General features: G+C 38.9%; 1 protein-coding gene across 3 annotated transcripts in view; it reads right to left on the minus strand.

Moving 5' to 3' along the window:
* Window positions 1-17,871, minus strand: part of GRTP1 (growth hormone regulated TBC protein 1) — a 35,416-nt gene that overhangs the window by 7,945 nt on the left and 9,600 nt on the right. For all 3 annotated transcript variants that reach the window (XM_064407865.1, XM_064407867.1, XM_064407866.1), the window contains 2 exons: window positions 12,050-12,174; window positions 10,225-10,321 (listed from right to left, as the gene is read on the minus strand). In XM_064407865.1, the coding sequence (XP_064263935.1) occupies window positions 10,225-10,321; window positions 12,050-12,174 (222 nt within the window). The remainder of the gene's footprint in view (window positions 1-10,224; window positions 10,322-12,049; window positions 12,175-17,871) is intronic.

A 17,871-nucleotide genomic window follows, 5' to 3' on the forward strand; every position in this document is an offset into this window, starting at 1 on the left:
TTATTGCTACTGTACAACACAGGTGACCACATGAAGGGACTTCTTCCCTTGTTCAAAGGGCTTTTTGTTACTAACACTGCACCGCCCGTGGCATGCAGTCACTGAGCTGGAAACCTGTCCTGCAGAGACATTCCTAACACTACATTTCATTGTCTCCCTGTCACATTAGTTAGCACCTCTGGATCTTACCAGAATGTACAGGACTAAGATATAACTGGCTGCTTGTGCTCCAGAACACTAATAAGATTTGTAGGAAATAAGGATAAAGCTTGTAGGGACTCTATGACCTTGTTCTCTGTTACAAATAGATTAAGAGGTTCCAAAAATAAAAGTTTAAGAAGCAATACTCTTATAGTCTTAAATTATTTCTAGGAGTCAAGAGCTACAGAAGTTAAAAAAAAAATCCTTCCAGTCTGTTGCATATATGTCAGGTTAAATATACATATTCCTAGTGGAACTAAATCTGTAAGTGTTACAAAAATACCCAAAACAAGACCTCAGCTCTGCTGCTTATCTTCCAGCATTTCTATTATTTCAAGAGCCTACACAGCCCAGCCTGGAACAGAATGATTTGTCTTGGAGATTCAAACCAACTGGAAAGTTAAAAACTGGCTGGTTTAACTTTTCTCACAGTCTACACAATGCAAAGTATTTTATTCACAAGAATATGTTTATAAATGTCCATGAGAACTGGGGGTGTGTGTGTGTGAGATGATGATAATGTTCTCTTTTCTCCCATAGTAGCAGAAATAGTTCATTTTTATACCACCAAGCACCATTCAAAAATGTCTCCTTGCTGGAGATACCATTTGTTACCACACCTCACGGGAATCCAGGAGGGAAATAGAGCAGGCCTAAGGGCTGGCACAAAAATTCTGAGGTTTCCATTAACAGAATTTCATGCAAAGCTCTGTTCTTCATTTCCTACATTTCAAGTCAAACCTGGAACAGACTCCATCATGTGCATTTGTAGGGGAAAAATATAAACATTTAAAACATACCAGCTTTTGTGTCTTCTAAGTATCTATATCATGAGCCTTACATTAAAAGCTGAAAAACCTACTTTTGGGAAGAAATCAGAAAGCCACAACAGGAAAAGGAGGAAACCCAAGAGTACTGCCAATTCTTTTGCAGTATCAGGCCAGAGTGACCCCTGCAGGTGTCCTGTCCAGAGTGATATCCTGCAGATATCTGGTTAAATGGCAAGCTAAAACCTCTTAACTATGCTATTTTTAAAACACAAGTTCCTAGTTTTCGAGGGAAGAGAAAATAAATTTAAAAAATCTAACAAACCAAGCAACAGGCTCAAGCTATATTTTATCTCTTCCTTCAAACTAAACTGACTGAACTTCTGTCCTGGGGTACTGAACTCACAACAACCGGCATTAGCTGTTTCATTCACAACTGAACATTGGCTTTAAGAAAATATACAGAAATTAAATTTATTTTGGATGGCTGAACTATCCTAAAAAATGGGAATGCAAGCATTTTATAGATCCTTATTGGTTGATATTGAGATTACACAGAATTTAGAGTAATGTATCTTGAGAAATTACTTACTATTAACACCTTCCTAGCAGCACAAAAAGGCTGTGTTTGTTTCTACATCATGCCATCTGCCTGTATTCATCTTTGGCTTCTAGTCCCAAACTTGGAAAATAGATCCCAGAGAGCTGAAAGAGCCTTTGGTTTCTCATTTGCATTTCACAGAGCACAGTGGGATTCTGAGCAGATGCAGTAGCTACCTGCCATTTGGAAACTGAAGAAGGATACTTGTTCATTAGAAAGACAATGGAAAGGCAGGCAAAGATGTCATCCTTCCACACAGCACAGAAGACAGAGATGAAATACAAAGCAACAAAGACTTCATGTATAACCCCTCAAAGAAACAAACTGAGGTTAGCAGCATGCTGGAAAACACAAATGCAACTTTCAGACATTCTAGTTACAGAGAATGAAATTGGCTATTTTGGTTATTTATTTACATACCAGCTCTGTTACAACTGAGCAAAATACTGTTGGCCAGCTCTCATCTCTTCCCTCTCTGCCCTCTTCATATCTGCTACCCCTGGAATGGCTACATTTGTCGATAGCAGTTTTGTCACAGTATCACTGAGCTGACAGGCACCATCAGACACAGTACACACAAAATATTCCCCACTTGCCTGTTCCCAAATAGCCTGACCCGACTCCAGTCATTGCATCCCAAGAATTGTGCCTGTCTAAAGAGCTGCATGCTTTGGAGAAGTCTGCACCTTATGGGGCTGACCCAAGAGCCAAGGCTTTTAACTCACAAAACCCTTTGACAGACTTTTATCACCAATGTCCTCAAACCGAGAGGAAATTCAAGAACAAGCATTGAAAACTACAACTGCTTATCATGCCTGTTGAGGAAACAAACTTTAAAAAAAAAAAGCTTACAACCGTATAATGAGTCTTAATGACTGATGACTTCAGCTGAGTAAGGATTCCTGGATCTGTTGTTTTAACTCCTCCATGGGATTAGGAAGAATAGGTATTTTATCAGTTGACCACACTGACAAGTTATTCTTAACACCTCAGCACAAAACACAGCAGTGATACCCTCTCATGCTCAAGAAAAACCCCAGTGTTACATTTTCATCAGCTCTTCACAAGACTGCTACAGTCACACCATGGGGGCCACTGAGCACATTACTTGAGACTGGGACAGAAGCACCTTCAAACAGAGAGCTGGACCAACACATATGGTTCTAGTGCAACCAAGGTTGCATTTTCTAAGCATCTCTCTCAAACTTAACACTCACATCTTGTACATTGAGGTAGGCAAAAGTTATTACTGTACTTGATTTTCTTCATTTAATTTCCTTTACTCCCAAAGCACGTCTCCTTACACCAACACATTCTTTATGTTGCCACCTAAGCTGCATTTGCATTATACTATATTTTGAAACAGGATCAAAGCCTGCTGTCAGTGCTTCTTTCTACTATGACATATTTTAAAAAAAAAAACACTTAGAGTTGAACTTTTGAAGAAATTCCATTTTGCAGTATCTTAAGTTGCAAATACAATAAATCCAGAGTAAGCACATCTTAGCTCAAAAAAGCCAAAGCAATCCTTAGATATATTCACTATTGAAGAGAGAATATATCATCTCTGATTATGACATTAGGAAAACTGAGGTTAGAAAACTGCACCCAGCTCTGATATTTACAATTCAGGCAGAAAGTTGAAGAACTGGAAAAGACACAAAAGAAATGGTTATAAACACTACTTAGAAAAACTGATTTCTGTAATGAACCTCTTTATTTGTAGCATTTATGCAAGAAAATGAGAAGTGATGTTAACAACTTCATAGAGAAGGCATTGTGGGCTTTTCAATATAATAAGAGAAAGTCTTAAAAAAAAAAAAAGCAATACCTGCAAATGAGGACAACTCAAATTCCAATTAAAAAACACAGCAAGTGTTTTTAATAAGACTGATTTACAGTTTGAATACATTACTAGCAGTGGTGACAGGGTTGCTCTTTCAAACCAAGTCTGGGCCCTCTCAGATATCCTGGCCTAGCCTTGAACACTTCCAGGGACAGGGCACCCACAACTTCTCTGGGCAGCCTGTTCCACTGCCTTACCATCCTCTGAGTAAAACATTTCCTTCTGACATCTAATCTAAGTGTCCCCTGTTTCAGTTTAAAACCATTCCCCCTTGTCCTATCACTATCTGCTCCTGTTGTTCTCCACCTTTTTCAAAGCTCTCAAAGTACTGAAAGGCCACACTGGAAAGAATTACTATTTCCTCACTTGGATTTTTGTATGGAAAGTTACATTTTCAGTTACATTTACAGTTTTATGAGTTTTGGTATTTAATACACAGATAACTTCAAGCATATTAATACATTTTACGGGGATTTACAAGTTAAAATACAAAACTGTATCCTGGAATTGGCTTTGAGCACATATAACCCATCATACATTTGTCAGCTGATATGTTATGCTTCTTACTGTCAAAGCAATATATTCAGGAAGGTTCATTTATTAAAATTGTAACTGAACATACAGAGCCCTAGCTGACCATCAGAAAGTAACAAAACCCAAAAAAAAGCTGCTGTGGCTTTGCTGCGTTAACTCTGCAGGCAGAACAGCACAGTCCCTTTAGCATGGAGATGGCTCTGTCTACATGCACGAGTGTTTTCATAACTCAAGCTATTAGATAAAAATAAAATATTAAAAAAGAAAATAGAGCTTCCTCTAACATGGCTACTCTAATACAATATAAAGCACAAACTAAGTGAGCCTTGTGCTGCATACTAAGGCTTGGCCACTAATAAGTTCTTCCATGTCACAAAAAACCCAGGACCTCTTCTTCGACCTCTTCTTCCAGACCCACACTTCTGTGTTTATGCCACTCTACCTACCTTCCTCCTTTGTGTGCAGCAGGGAATCCTACCTTTGATCAGTCCTAGCCGAATTAAGATTTCATTGGCACGTTATTTTGCTGATGGCTTTTGAAAAGGATGCCACTTTGATTTACTCGGTAGATACACAAGCAAACAGCACTGTCTGCAGAGACAGCCAAAGGCTGCAGTCCCACACAGAGCGGTGCCATGGATGGCCTACTGAAGATACTTCAACATAATCAAATTGTAACAAGGAAGGCTTTCTTGTCAGAATGAAGGAGGCATTCTTGACTTTGCCTTGGTGGAACAGGTTCTGTTTCCAGTGTAAATACAGTAGTGTAAAGACATGTCAAGGAACACAATATTCTTCAGTGTTTTTAAACACTAGAGGTGCTTTTGCTGCATGTTTCCTCACAAAAGTAAGGCTGACAGTATGGATATTCTTGTCAGGTACAGCAAACTTCTGTTTCACACAGAAGTTTAAAAGTTCTACCCAGCCACCTAAAACACACCTAAATAATGAGATTGTTTTTTAGTGATGAAGTTTGAGACTGGGTGGGAGGGAGATATGATACAGAAAGTAAATAAATTATTTCAAATGTCTAAACACCTGTGTAATTTTAAAGAAAAAAAAAATCAGTTGCTTATTTCCTGCTTGCTCAAGTCTCACAAATCCCCTAGCAGTTCAGATTTGTAAGTACTGAGGATTTCAGGCTTATCATGGTTTCTAAATACAGGCACATGACTCCTTCATTCCACCTTCAGCTTAACAGGACACTACATGCTTAACTCCTAGGTATATTCAACTGACCTCTAATGCTCAAACATTAATGCTTTCATTGTGGCTGGCGTTAACAGTAAAACATGACGGAGTCCCCTATTTCAAAACCCTTAATTGTTCAGCTGACCAGCAAAATGCTCCTGTCTCTGAGTACCAGATGTGATGTTGGAGGCCAGAGGGGCACACCACCAATGGCTTCAAATGCAATCACAGAGGAACTCCATGGATGAGTGAGAATCCTGACAACTCACAGACCTGTAGCTGAGAGCTGCCAGAGGAAGAAGATAAAGAAGCAGCCCAGAACAGATCAATCTGCTGAAATGTTTTGGGTTGACAGTACTATAAAAAAAGCTCAGTTGTCAAAAACTACTTTGCAAACATGGTGTCATGCATGTCATAGCCTTGAAAGGAGCTTTCCACTCCAAAAGCACATATTTGAGGTGCTCAAGTCTTCTCTCTGAAAAGAAATGCTTTTCATCACAACACTCCCCCATCTTAGGCTGCAAATTCAGCTCAGTTTAGGTCTAGCAGTGTTTTCTACCTGCACAGCTAAATAAAAACACTTCCTGTGAAGAGGTCCTCTCCCTTTGGAGATGCAGATCTGAAAAGATGCAGCTGCCAAGCCAGTTCTGCATTCAGAGGTTCCCTGGCAATACCCAGTTAGGGCATTTAAATAAATTCAGCCACAAGAACAAGATAAATACAGGCTTAACTTCAATTAAAAGCAAACAGTCTAAACAGAAATACTTTACAGCTTAGTACAGCCTTCTACATTTCCCGAGTAGTCCTTCCCTCCAAACCTGGAAGTCTGTATGATGGGACTCAAAAGATTGTTATAACATGAATCACTCAAAAGAGAAGGATATTCAAGAGTTTGATACGTAGCTATGAGGCCTTTCAGTTCAAATATTCATGGTGCCTAATCTCTTGTGCAACCTGCGAGTCTCTGGCTGATACAATAGCGAGTCAGAGCTGAACACGCATGGGAGATATCTGACATCTCAGCATGCAGCCACCTGCCTTAACCAGCAGGCACTACACTGCACACCACAGTGGCACCTTGCTTTGCACCTCGTGCACTTGCAGCTAATGCAGCCTTCAGTGCAGCATACTGCTTTGGTGACCATTTTATCATTCAAAACTCTCCTCTTTTTATTTTTTATAAACAACCAGGCAGTACACATGGGTAAAAAAATTTAGTAGAGGCTGCTAAAAAGTAATGAGACAAGGAAGACTGTTATTGCTGCTAAAAAGTAATGAGACTGATTCTTGAAGAATGCTACACTTCATTTAAGATTTTTATTAAGAACACTGGAGAAAAAGAAAAAGCTGGTATTTATTGACAGCACTAAACTAAGAGATACTGACCCATGTCAATACACAAAGCACAACAAAGGAATGGTGGAAAGACTGGAGTAAGAGACATGATGACATTTAAAATAACAAGAATGTGCAAATAAAGTTCAGCAAAAAGGTGTTTTGAATTCCTAAATGCTGTGGAAAAAATATCTGTTGACAATGAGAGAGAAGGAATGGCACACGCATTATGATGGAGATCACAAATCAAAACCACAGTGCCACTAGGAAAAAAAGGCAAGGGAAATCCTACAGCTTTTCTCTCTTAAGGAAAACACTTTCTACTGTGAGAAGAGTCACTGCACAAGCCACTAGCTGATTCTCCACCAGAAAATAAAAGTGTGCCATTGTGATCAGGTTTATAAAAATAAAAATTGAAAAATCAATTCAAGCTGGAACAAGCACACAGAATAATTATTAGGCTAAAACAAGAACAGAGAAAAGTTTCATGCAAGAGAAAAGTTTGACTGAAGGATCATAGCCATACAAAAACCTCCAAAATTAATTGACTGCATCCTACAAATACATGAAAAGTAAGCACAAAAGAGGGGTTTGACTTTTCTCACCCCTAAAAGTTGGCATTGACACCAGAATAAAAGGATATCAAGTTGGCCATGGATGGGGTAGTGCAGAACTCATGAGACCTCTCTTAACCACAGGAGAAGTACTCTACAACTCATTTTCAGTAAGAGTAACTCCAATATAATAGCCCAGTACATGTTGATATACACAATTGCATCCAGACTGAGAACCACTGAAGGTGGAAGGGGGCATTATTCTTCTATATATAAGCATAACTGTCATGCTAAATTGAAACCAAATTGTTGAGTTTTTCTTCTCATAAGCTCACCATTTAACCACAAATATGTAAAATACGACAAGTATACTCCTTTACTTACATACTAAGGTACCAGTTAAAAGGTCCTACCTACTCAATGCTTTCTAAAGCAATCTCTCCACTCTTTCCTTAACAGCACAAAAAATCCACAAAACTTCTCCGTGAGGATCAGAGTGATGAACAGAACAGAAATAGCAGAGCTATGCTGTATACAAACTGCAGGCACATCACTCTGAGCTTACACTGAATCTATACTGCTTCTTGTGGGCAATGCTGTCTGCTCCAGCCATCTGTCTGAATGAGGGTGGGAATAAAAAAAACTTGGTAACACCAAAATTTCAGTTAAACAAATAATTCTCTTCCCCCTTGCTGTGTTTAAATGATAATCCCCCCAAATCCCTGGCTGAGCTGATGACAGACAACAGGCAGAAATGCATGGGCTTGCCCTCAGCAGTAGCAGGAACTTTCTGGCCTCACCCAGCTGCATCCAGCAGTGCTGGGTAAATGAAAGTTCACCCAAATGAAAGGCATTGGTCCTCTCACCAATCAACCAAAGCCTAATTTATTGTCTCTCTCTCCCAGCTGTTTTATCTCCATTTGGATGTAACAGAACAATTCAGGCCAGAAAACCTTTACTGATGGAGTCCCATTTTCTGTCACTTGCCCAGAATGTTCCCATCTGTCACACTGTACATTTCCCAATCAATGCCATTGATCTGTGGCTGGCTTAGTTCATCTGCTGAGCAAGAAAACCACTGTCAGCATCACAGTTCTGGAGAGGCTGTTTAATGTAATTAAATGCATGTGGGCAGGGGAGGAAGCACCCACAGGGAGATGGCAGAGGGCAGAGAATGGATTTCCAAATTGTCCTAAAGCACTGCTGATTTAACTGGAAGTGACAGGACCCACTCAAAAATGAGGACATGACCTGGAGGAATATTTGGTGCAATGACAGGGGGAAAACATGCATATTATAATGCAAACAAATCAAGAAAACCAAATCAGCAACCAAACCAATGGAAATATATTGGCTAATCAAACTGTTAGGATCCAACAAAACTGATTCCTCGTCTTCCCTCTGAAAACCTGGAAAACATTCAAGATCTACAAGATCTTGAGAGGTGTTTCTCTGCTTCCCTGACAAATAATTATAGGGCTTAAAACTCAAATGTGCAATACCTTGCACTGTTAACAGAAAGACAGTAATTATTTACCTGAGTGAATTGCTTTATGAATATGGTTTGTCTGATTCTTTCTCTCACACATGCACACACAGTATTTCACTGAAATTATGCCAACTATTTTATCTGTCATGCTTTGACTTTTATAAATATACAAATAAAACTATATTGGAGAGTGGTGGGAATAGAAGGGATAAAAATATTTTTTAAAATCCCAGGGCAGGGGGAAGAGCATCAACAAGTTTTCTGTAAATAAAGCCTTGTATTATTAAATACAAATATTCATACTATATAGAAGATTCGTATTGCCTAGTTGGACCCAGGCTAAAGTCAGTAACAACAATCTTGTCACAGAAAAGTAAAAATATTCTTATAACTTGAGTAAATATACACTTACTTTATACACAGTAATTGCATTTCATGTTATGAGTTTCTTCTCATCACCAATGCTACCTGCCTAAGATAAAGTCAACAACTAGGAGGGAAAAATAAGAACAACTTTTGCCACAAGTATCAGTAAAGTGTAGAAGAATATATAAAAATGAAGGTTTTCTGATAAAGTGAATTAGGTTCCCTACCAAATACGACAAACAAAACATTCTGACTCTACCTCCTTTGCCTCAAAAAAAGTGTGTAAGACTATTGAAAGGATTAACAGCAAGAGTTTCCACACATCACTTCACAATAAACCTGTCTTTTACCGAGTGCCTTATCCCTGACACAGTGATGTCAAAGCAGACAAATACCCATGCACGGCAGCAGCAGGTCCCAGGGCAGACAGGAGCCCTGTCTCCTACCTGTTTGCACAGCTCAGAGCTCTCAAGGCTGAACAAAAGCAACAGTCAGTTGATTTCTTTAGACTATTTTTACAGCTTGAAAGTAAACTTCAAGGCTGCATAATGTTAAATATTTGCAGACTCACTGAACAACTCATAGCATTCCCTGCCTGTCTCTACTCTTTCAGTCTGGAAACAAAGTCCAACCACTGTTTCCACACAAGGAAAATCCAAGTTCCTACAGTGTGTATTCAATGTAAAATAATTTCTTACAGTCATCCGAAAGCATGAAATGAATCTTTCAGCAATTCTTCTTTATTTCTCAATGTCTTTCCTTTCTATGCAATGGGGAACCAATTGTTTTTTGTTTTATCCTAAACATGTACAGACAGAAGAAAAAGTGAAAGTTTCAATCAGCCTTGACCAGTACCTAGTTGACAGTGTCATGCTGAATTCCACCTTCAACCATTTGAGATAAAAATCTGTGCAAAAGCTAAACTAGGCCAATAAGGAATCAGTCCTCCATTTTCTACTGGTCTTCCAGTGATACCTTCCATCTACATTAAAGCTGTATCTGTAGTCAGACCTGTGCAATGCTAATAGGAATTCACAATAAAACCATTCTCCCTCTGTAATTAAATCCCAAGAAAAACATTCCCAAATGCATTTCACCGGAGTAAAAAATATAGCTGTGCCTGGTCTGCTTCTGGTTTTAAACCACCTCACATGTGCAGTGAGGTTCAGCTTATACATGGGGCAAAACTGACTGTGTAAACATCTCCTGCAAACCCAGGGATCCAGGCAAGGGAACTCAGAGCTACTGAACAGACCAGATGCAGATATTGTCTACATCTGGAAAAGAATGCAAAGATAAAAGCCAAGCTCCAATATATTAATAAAACTATTTTAACATACCAGGCAATATCCTTCCAATAAGAGCATCTAGCAACCAAAAAGACTCCTCTTCATTCTTTGTAATAAGAATCAGGTATCCAGCAATGAAGTTCATGCCCTGAAATAGAAAGGTTTTGAGATGCATACACTTATCTTAACAGTTTCTAGGTTACTTCTTTTGATTAAGGGCTAAATTACTAGAGTTCTACAAAGTGTGCATATTCAATCAAATGTGCATAATCTAGTAATGAAGGCCACTGGTTGAGTAACCTGCTAAACCTGCACACAAGAATTATTAACAAAGATCAAGGAGAGGAAAACTAAAAGAAAAGGCTTAGCAGTTTACACTTTCAATTTTGCCTTTTTTTTTTCCGAAGTCCAATGCAACTGAAAGTTGCTTTGATCAGAATCCAAACACAGCTGTATTAGGTGAGCACTAGAAACACAACAAACCTGCAGGTACATAGTGAAGCTGCAGGAGGAGAATGGCTGACCCAAACACATTAAGTAAAATGTTGCAGTTCCAGCAGCTTTTAGAAGCTTTTGCTGCTTAACTCATCCCAAGGTTGTGTGCAAACCATTTTCTTCCATAATACCTCCAGTACTCCACAGATACATATAATAGCACTGATCCTGTGAGGAGACCAGATGTGCAAAGAATCCACACAAGGGTTTTTTTATGTGTTCTTCTTGCATTAGCCCATTAAACAGGAAAGGTACCAAAATATTTTATTAACAATTGGACATGTAGAAGCTACTACTAAACAGAAATTGTGTGTTATGTTGTTTAACCACCTTGATAGAGAATCCTGACACTTGCAAAATTGAGTATTCTTAATTCTACCCCTTCTGTTATTATAAAATATTAAAATTATATTTTGATAAATATGTATTACTGAAAATAATAGAAATCATTCATCTTTTGAAGAATGGGAGTAAATTTCTGTACTAAAACTAGCTGGGGTACACAAGAAAAAAAAATTTTTTCAGAGACTTCAGTGTACATTTAAGTCACTCTGAGTCTTCTCCTCTCAAGATTTAAAAAAAATGCTCTTCATATTCTTTCAACCGTGGAGTAGTTGTATTTACTACAAAACTTTCTCAGCTAAAATGAGCTATATGTTAGCACACACATTCTTGCTTAGGAAGCAGAGGAGACAGAAGAGAACTTAAGTGAACTGAAAACACATTTTGCTCATGACTGTGCCTGCTTCTTTAAGATCCTTAAAGACAGACACTTTTTTCTTGACTGTCAGACTATCACGAATCAACTTATGTTCTTTGTGTCCCACAGGAAACTTTACAGTACTTGACAGTGATAACAGAAGCTTTCTTGAGCTGCCATCAAAGCAATAAAAGGTTGAACTTCAAAGAAATTTTCTTCCTACTTACATTATTTATATTGGAAGATGGCACTAAAAAATGCTACCAGCCCCCAAGTACATGACACCACATTAATGCTGGTCTGTTCTTTGAAAAACATGACACTGAAAACACAGGAAACTGAGATCTCATGATGCCTTGTACATACCAAGGACTGTGTGGGGAAAGCTGGCAGGACGAGGGAAAGGCAAGCTCGCTTCCTCTTGCTCTCCCCTAAGCAACAACTTAGGCTGCAGCTAACAAATGGAACCAAACTGATCAAGCTGGCTACAAGAACAGCCACTGAGAAATTCAGAAGGATATTTTAATTTGCCTGAAGATATTCATACCCCACCCCACCCTCCCAGGGCCAGTCTATAAACAGAAATAGTTTGTGGGTGCTTCTAAAAACACACATTCAAATGGACAAGAACAGTTAGCACTGGTGAAATGCAACATTGTTCACAAAACAGTGATTACCTACCTGACAATATCCTACTGCTTTATTATGATGCCCATATGCTACCAATACATTGTAGAGCGCGTGTTGCAAACACGGATCAGCAGTTTTGCGGAATTTTACATTATCTGGAAATGTTCTGTTCATGTCTAAACAAAAGGGAAAAAGACCAAAATTAAGAGCTGTTCCTTGTCAGTTTCCAAAAAACTTTTATAGGTCTTCCAAAAAACGTTTATAGGTCTTCTGAAGTACAACTGAAGCTTCACTATGGTTCATTGAACTGTTGTTTTAGTGGATTAATATTAAAAACAGCTTCACCTCCATTTTGGCTAAAAGGGCACTTGCATTCAAGGATAATCTATTCCTGGAAAGAATAATCCTATTAGTGTACAGAAACCAATTTCAAGCAGACCTAAAGAAATTCTCCTGCAGACTGGACTCGCTCCATGCCTGACTGCAAAGGCTTAAATGAAAGCAAACCAGGTATTTAGACTGACAGACACAAGACACGCCAAACATAGTGAGTCAAGTGGCATGAAATGAGTTTGCCTCTAGGAAAGCACATTATTGTAACAAATCAGATGAACTTTCAATTGACTTACTGAGTGAACTTCTACCAAACAGCAGTAGCCAAAAAACCCTAGACCTGTTCCCGCAGCTGCCGATTTCCACTTAAAAATCACTTTTTAAAATTTAACTTTCTCCACGATGCAATCATGAGAAGAGTTGTGTTTTCACTGGTGCAGGATCATCAAGAATGGGAGTGGTTTCTGATAACCAAGCAGCAGAGCACATTCCCACATGCTTCAAGCTCAATGCTTAACCAAGTCATTACTTACATTTCCAGCCATTAATTTCTTTCAGACCAAACACTAATGGTAGGATTCATCTCTCCTTAAAAAGGTCTAAAAGTTAGACATGCAAGTTTGAGCTAGTCACCCCAAAAATAACCCTTAGTTGCTGCAAAAAAACAGGCAGAGTTAATTTTTGGCCTGCTTCACTCCATAAAGAGAAAACCCAAGGTCACCTGCAAAGAGCTGTGCATATGATCTTTAAATAGAATTTTTCTCTCCAACTTAAATGTCTAAAAGTAACTTTGCAGATTTTCCAAACCCACGAGTTATTAATAAAATATGAGTAGTTGTTTGGGTTATATTTGACAACAACAAATTGGGTTAAAGTTAAAAACAAACTTCAGTAACAGCACTTCTGTACAGATCTTCATGTCCTAAGAATTATCACTTTTTATCAGCCTTTTCCGGCATAAAGGAAGAAGTCTGTTACAGCTTTGACACAAAGTTCAGCTATAAGCAACCAAAGGAAGAAAGCTCCCCAAAATCATGAATAGTGTAGTGGAAGTCACATGCATGAAGGAGTTATCACACTAATTGCTATTTCTTCCTTTTAAAGGGAACAAATCATTTGCAGGAAAATATTTCACTTTGCCTCTCGTGTATGAGAAGAAAAGCACAAGGAAAAAGACAATTTTTGAGAGGACCTGAACAACAGACAGTTGCAGGACAAATAAATTTATTTTGTTTCTTCTTGGTAGGAATATTATGCAGCATAGTATTTGCATAATCAGAATTTATTCTTTATTAAAGTATATAAGGAATATTCCAGAAAAGATTAATGCTGCATTTTAGCCATGGCTCTTCTCTCCAGGTATGCAGAGGGTGAGAGGAGAGTAAGAAAAGGCCATCACCTACAAAGCAGGGACTACTCAAACTGAACTCATCTGTAATTTCACAACCTGCAATTGAGAGAATCAGCTGCAACTTGTTTTCTGATTGCAGAGCATGTTTTTTCCCAGAAGGACAGGGGGAAGCCTTACCTAGTTTTATGAAGGATTTAAAACTTTTCTTTATATTTAGTAACAATATTCTAGTTTAGGGTGAGGGGATGGAGAGAAAAGCTAAAAAGCTTTACCCTTAATAGAAGATATGGAGCATGGTTTCACAGGACTCCTTGTGCCAGATTATTCCTTTGAGCACAAGAGCAGAAGATTGCATTCCCTCTCCATCCTGCCCTTTCTGCTCCATTTGCATGCTCTCCCTCCTCCTCCAGTTCTTCCAGAGGCTCCTCTGACTCAAGATGAGGGAACCCAGCCCTCCACAGGCACACACAAGCCAGTGTTTTACCCTGCTACAAGATGAGGGTCAGAGATGGCTTGAGGCAAATGGAAGGAACAGGCAAGGGCTGTTCATTTGGCTTCACCACTTCATCCACTTTAACCCATCTGTTCCAGGAGAGACATACAAACACCTCCTTCTCATGCTCTGCACAGCCTACCCTCTGACCTATTCTCCATTAATCTACTTCATTCTTAATAGACATTACTGTCCAAAGGAACACAGCCTCAAACTAGTCCAGTTTTGGGAAAAAAAAAAAAGAATCAGTGTTCTTTTCAAACAGCAAAATGAACATTAGAACCTTACAATGCTCAATAAATCCCCAAATTTTGACCATCTTTTCATTATGTGCAGATCTGCTGCTTATAAATAAACTAGGTATGGGAGCACAGAACCAGGAAGAAGGTCACAATGAAAAGACTAGCTACTCTTTTGTAATAAATTCAGATTAAATCTCAATAGCAAATTTTTTTTGCAATCTTTCAGCTCTCTGAGCTGGCAGTTTTATGCTGCTATAAAATAAAACAAACCACCAGCTTTCCTGCTGATTTATCTCTGTGCAGCAACCATGAGAAGACCACTGGATTCTTTCTTCCTTCTCATGGGTCTGCAGTATTTCAACCTCATTCAGTAATACAAACAGGCAGAATACATTAGCCTCAGTTTATAAAACTGATGTCTATTTTGGTACCAAGAACCACAGTCACTGATGCTATTTCTGGAGCAAAGAGATTTGAAAGCACAGTCCAGAAAACCAGCGCTTTTGAAACCAGTCTCATGCTTTTCCTACTTAGGGTACTTCAAAAGTCATGCACCTACAAGACAACCTTCTTCACCTTGCTAGCTCATCTTTCCTTTCTGTCCTGATCCCAGCTAGGATAGAGTTAATTTCTGCAGTAGTTGGAAGAGGGTGTGGCTATAGGGTCTGGAAGTTGTTCTATACCACCTCACCAATGCCAGGGGCCTGGGAAAGGGACTGTCTTCCAGGGGGAAGGGGTTCCATCCAGTTGAGAAAGTTGCAGAGGGAGCCACCTGGTATTGTCTATTATCATTTGTTTTCTTTCTGTGTGAATTGTTTTATACACCTTTTGTTATTAATATTGTTGCTGTTACTGTTCATTTTCGTATCTCATTGCTGTTTCCAGTAAATTGCTCTTATCCCAGCCTGTGATCTTTGCCTTTTGTCCCTCTAGCTGGAGACGGGGAGAGAACCGGCACGTGGTTTTAATGGGAGTGCTAAATTGAAGAAAACATTTCCTAAACCATGGCACTTTTACTTTCATATCCTGGTACTTCCCACTTCAAGACACAGGTGGTCAGTAAATTACACAATTATTTTTATAACTAACATATCCAATCCACTTAGGGTCATTTCTTTGCCACTGCTACATCTGTGATGTGCATCTGCTCTGAAGAGCTTCCAGGCACGTGATTTTTTCTTATTTTACACAGTAGAGAGCAGAGCAAAAATTCACTTCAACTGCCAGTACAAGCACTCAAAAACTCCAGTGCAAATCCAGAATAATGAGGTTAGGCCATAAATTGCAACTCGTAAAAACTGTATACTTAAAGAGTATTTTGGATTTGTTACAACTGGGTGTTTAGCAGTCATCCTCAAGCTCTTTCCTGCAACACCTGGAAATATAAATTGTTTTGGAGGCCTGGGGGGTTTGTTTGTTTTAAGTTAAGGCCAAGTTTTTCATTAACTAAAGTCAGAAAAACTGATCCTCACAACCTCAACCACCAAGTAACAGTTCAAGAGCTTTCAGTAATCAAGAAAGCCAACAGGGTTAGGATTTCCTATAAAAGAACAATATTGCCACTGTATAAATCTGAGAAGCACATGCATAAATTCCAGTCCCCTTCATCTCCAAAAGATGATACCAGAATTAGAGAAATTACAGAAAGAATGGCAACAGGGAAGACCACAGATATGAATGGCTACCATCTACAGCATAAACCCAGGTGGATAAAAGCTACTTAGTTTAGAGGGAGATGATTAACAGCACTGAGACAGCAAAATCATGAGCAAATTTTTTGAATTTTTTCCTATCCAACATTATTAGGTACAAACATGCAGCATATGTCTTGGCAACTCTCGAAACTGCAGATAACTGGAGAGTAGGAAAAACATTCTGAGGAAGTGTCACTACACACTCCATTCCCTTCAGCTGTTCTGGTCGACCAAAGACCATGTGAGGCAGCTGCTTGGATATGACCTGAGAAAGGGCTCCTCTTACAGAGAGGCACAAGAGCTGACAATGCTCTTCCCCTTCCTTTAAATGCTTTAAACTCACCTGAAAATCCCCAAATTCCACTCACAGTTTCAGAGATGCTTCAGAGAAGCTTCTTAGTGCTTTTGATAGTAAAATATTCCCTGTCTCCAGTGAAATGGCAATCACCATTGTTTGAATTACTTTTCTGACCCTGTCATAAACTCAATTAAAGCTCCTGCAACTATCATCCAATCCATAGTCAGATCCTTATGCCAGCTGTCACACAGCACAGCTCAGGCTCTGGGACTGACTGATAAGCACAAAATCACAGCCTTCACGGCACCTTACAATTCCACCTCATGAACTGCAAGAGTGGAAACACAGATTAGCTGCGTGTATGTGCCCGAGCACTTGCAGACACAGACACTTCTGTCCAAGAGTGTGTTTTTCAATGGAGAGAAAGGACAAGATACAAGAGCTAAAATTCAAATCAGCCCAGCCTAAAGGGAGCTTACCCCAAGGAAGCTACAACTTACAATCCAGTCTTTTTGCATCCAGCCCAGCCATGTAGTCTCTGCATTAGAAGGACAGCCACTTCTTATCCTACAACATCATTTGTCCTACTAAACTTTCTATAATAGAGCATGAAAAACCAAGTGTTGCTGGAATGCATGTACTTCTAAATGTCTACATAAACTAAGACATGAAAATTTAGACACCTGCATTCTTTTAGCTCTCTTTTAATGGTTAGAGTAAGAAGCCTGTTCCCTCTTACATTTTTCTTTAAAAAACAAAAATGTTCAAAGAGCAAATACCATATAAAATAAAGTAGCAATAAAGCTCATCAGATCAGAATCAGGAAGTTAAAGGGCAAAAATGGTGAAAGAACAGATTACAGATTTAATTAGCTGAAAGACTTCCATTGCTATTACAAATCAGATTTTTCTTTAAAGATTAGACCACTTCTTCACACAGTCTACCTGCCCTTTTTAACCTGATTACCACATCAAAAGCTTTCCCATATGAAAACTAATTTCAAACATACATGAAAATTGTTTGCAGCTTCTGGGCATGTGGAAGAAAAAGGACACATTGGCTCTTACACATTTTAAATTGAATTTGAAATAAAGTCTTTGGGTGGCCTTGTCCTCCTGCCCCTCCCCTGGGAAACAAAGAAAAAAAGTGTGATTGCTGTTCTCTTGTTTATAAACCTCAGCACTGTGCTGGGCTGTAACTCCACAGCTGTGGGAATAAATACTGCACCATTGCATGAAAATTCTGGAAACTGCAAATATGAAAGCAGAGGTACAATTCCACACCTTACCTTGCTTTATTATTAAAAACAACTACATTAATGGGAGAACAACACTTGAAGAGACAAAATCAAAGTCAGGCAACAATTCACACTGAAATTTCGAGTCCTCAGCCAAAGCCTCATACAATGTGCACAGGCAACAGGAGCATAAGTTAATTAAACACACTAACCACAAAGTTTACA

Source organism: Passer domesticus, chromosome 2 (genome assembly GCF_036417665.1).
Source record: "Passer domesticus isolate bPasDom1 chromosome 2, bPasDom1.hap1, whole genome shotgun sequence".
Taxonomy (NCBI): Eukaryota; Metazoa; Chordata; class Aves; order Passeriformes; family Passeridae; genus Passer; species Passer domesticus.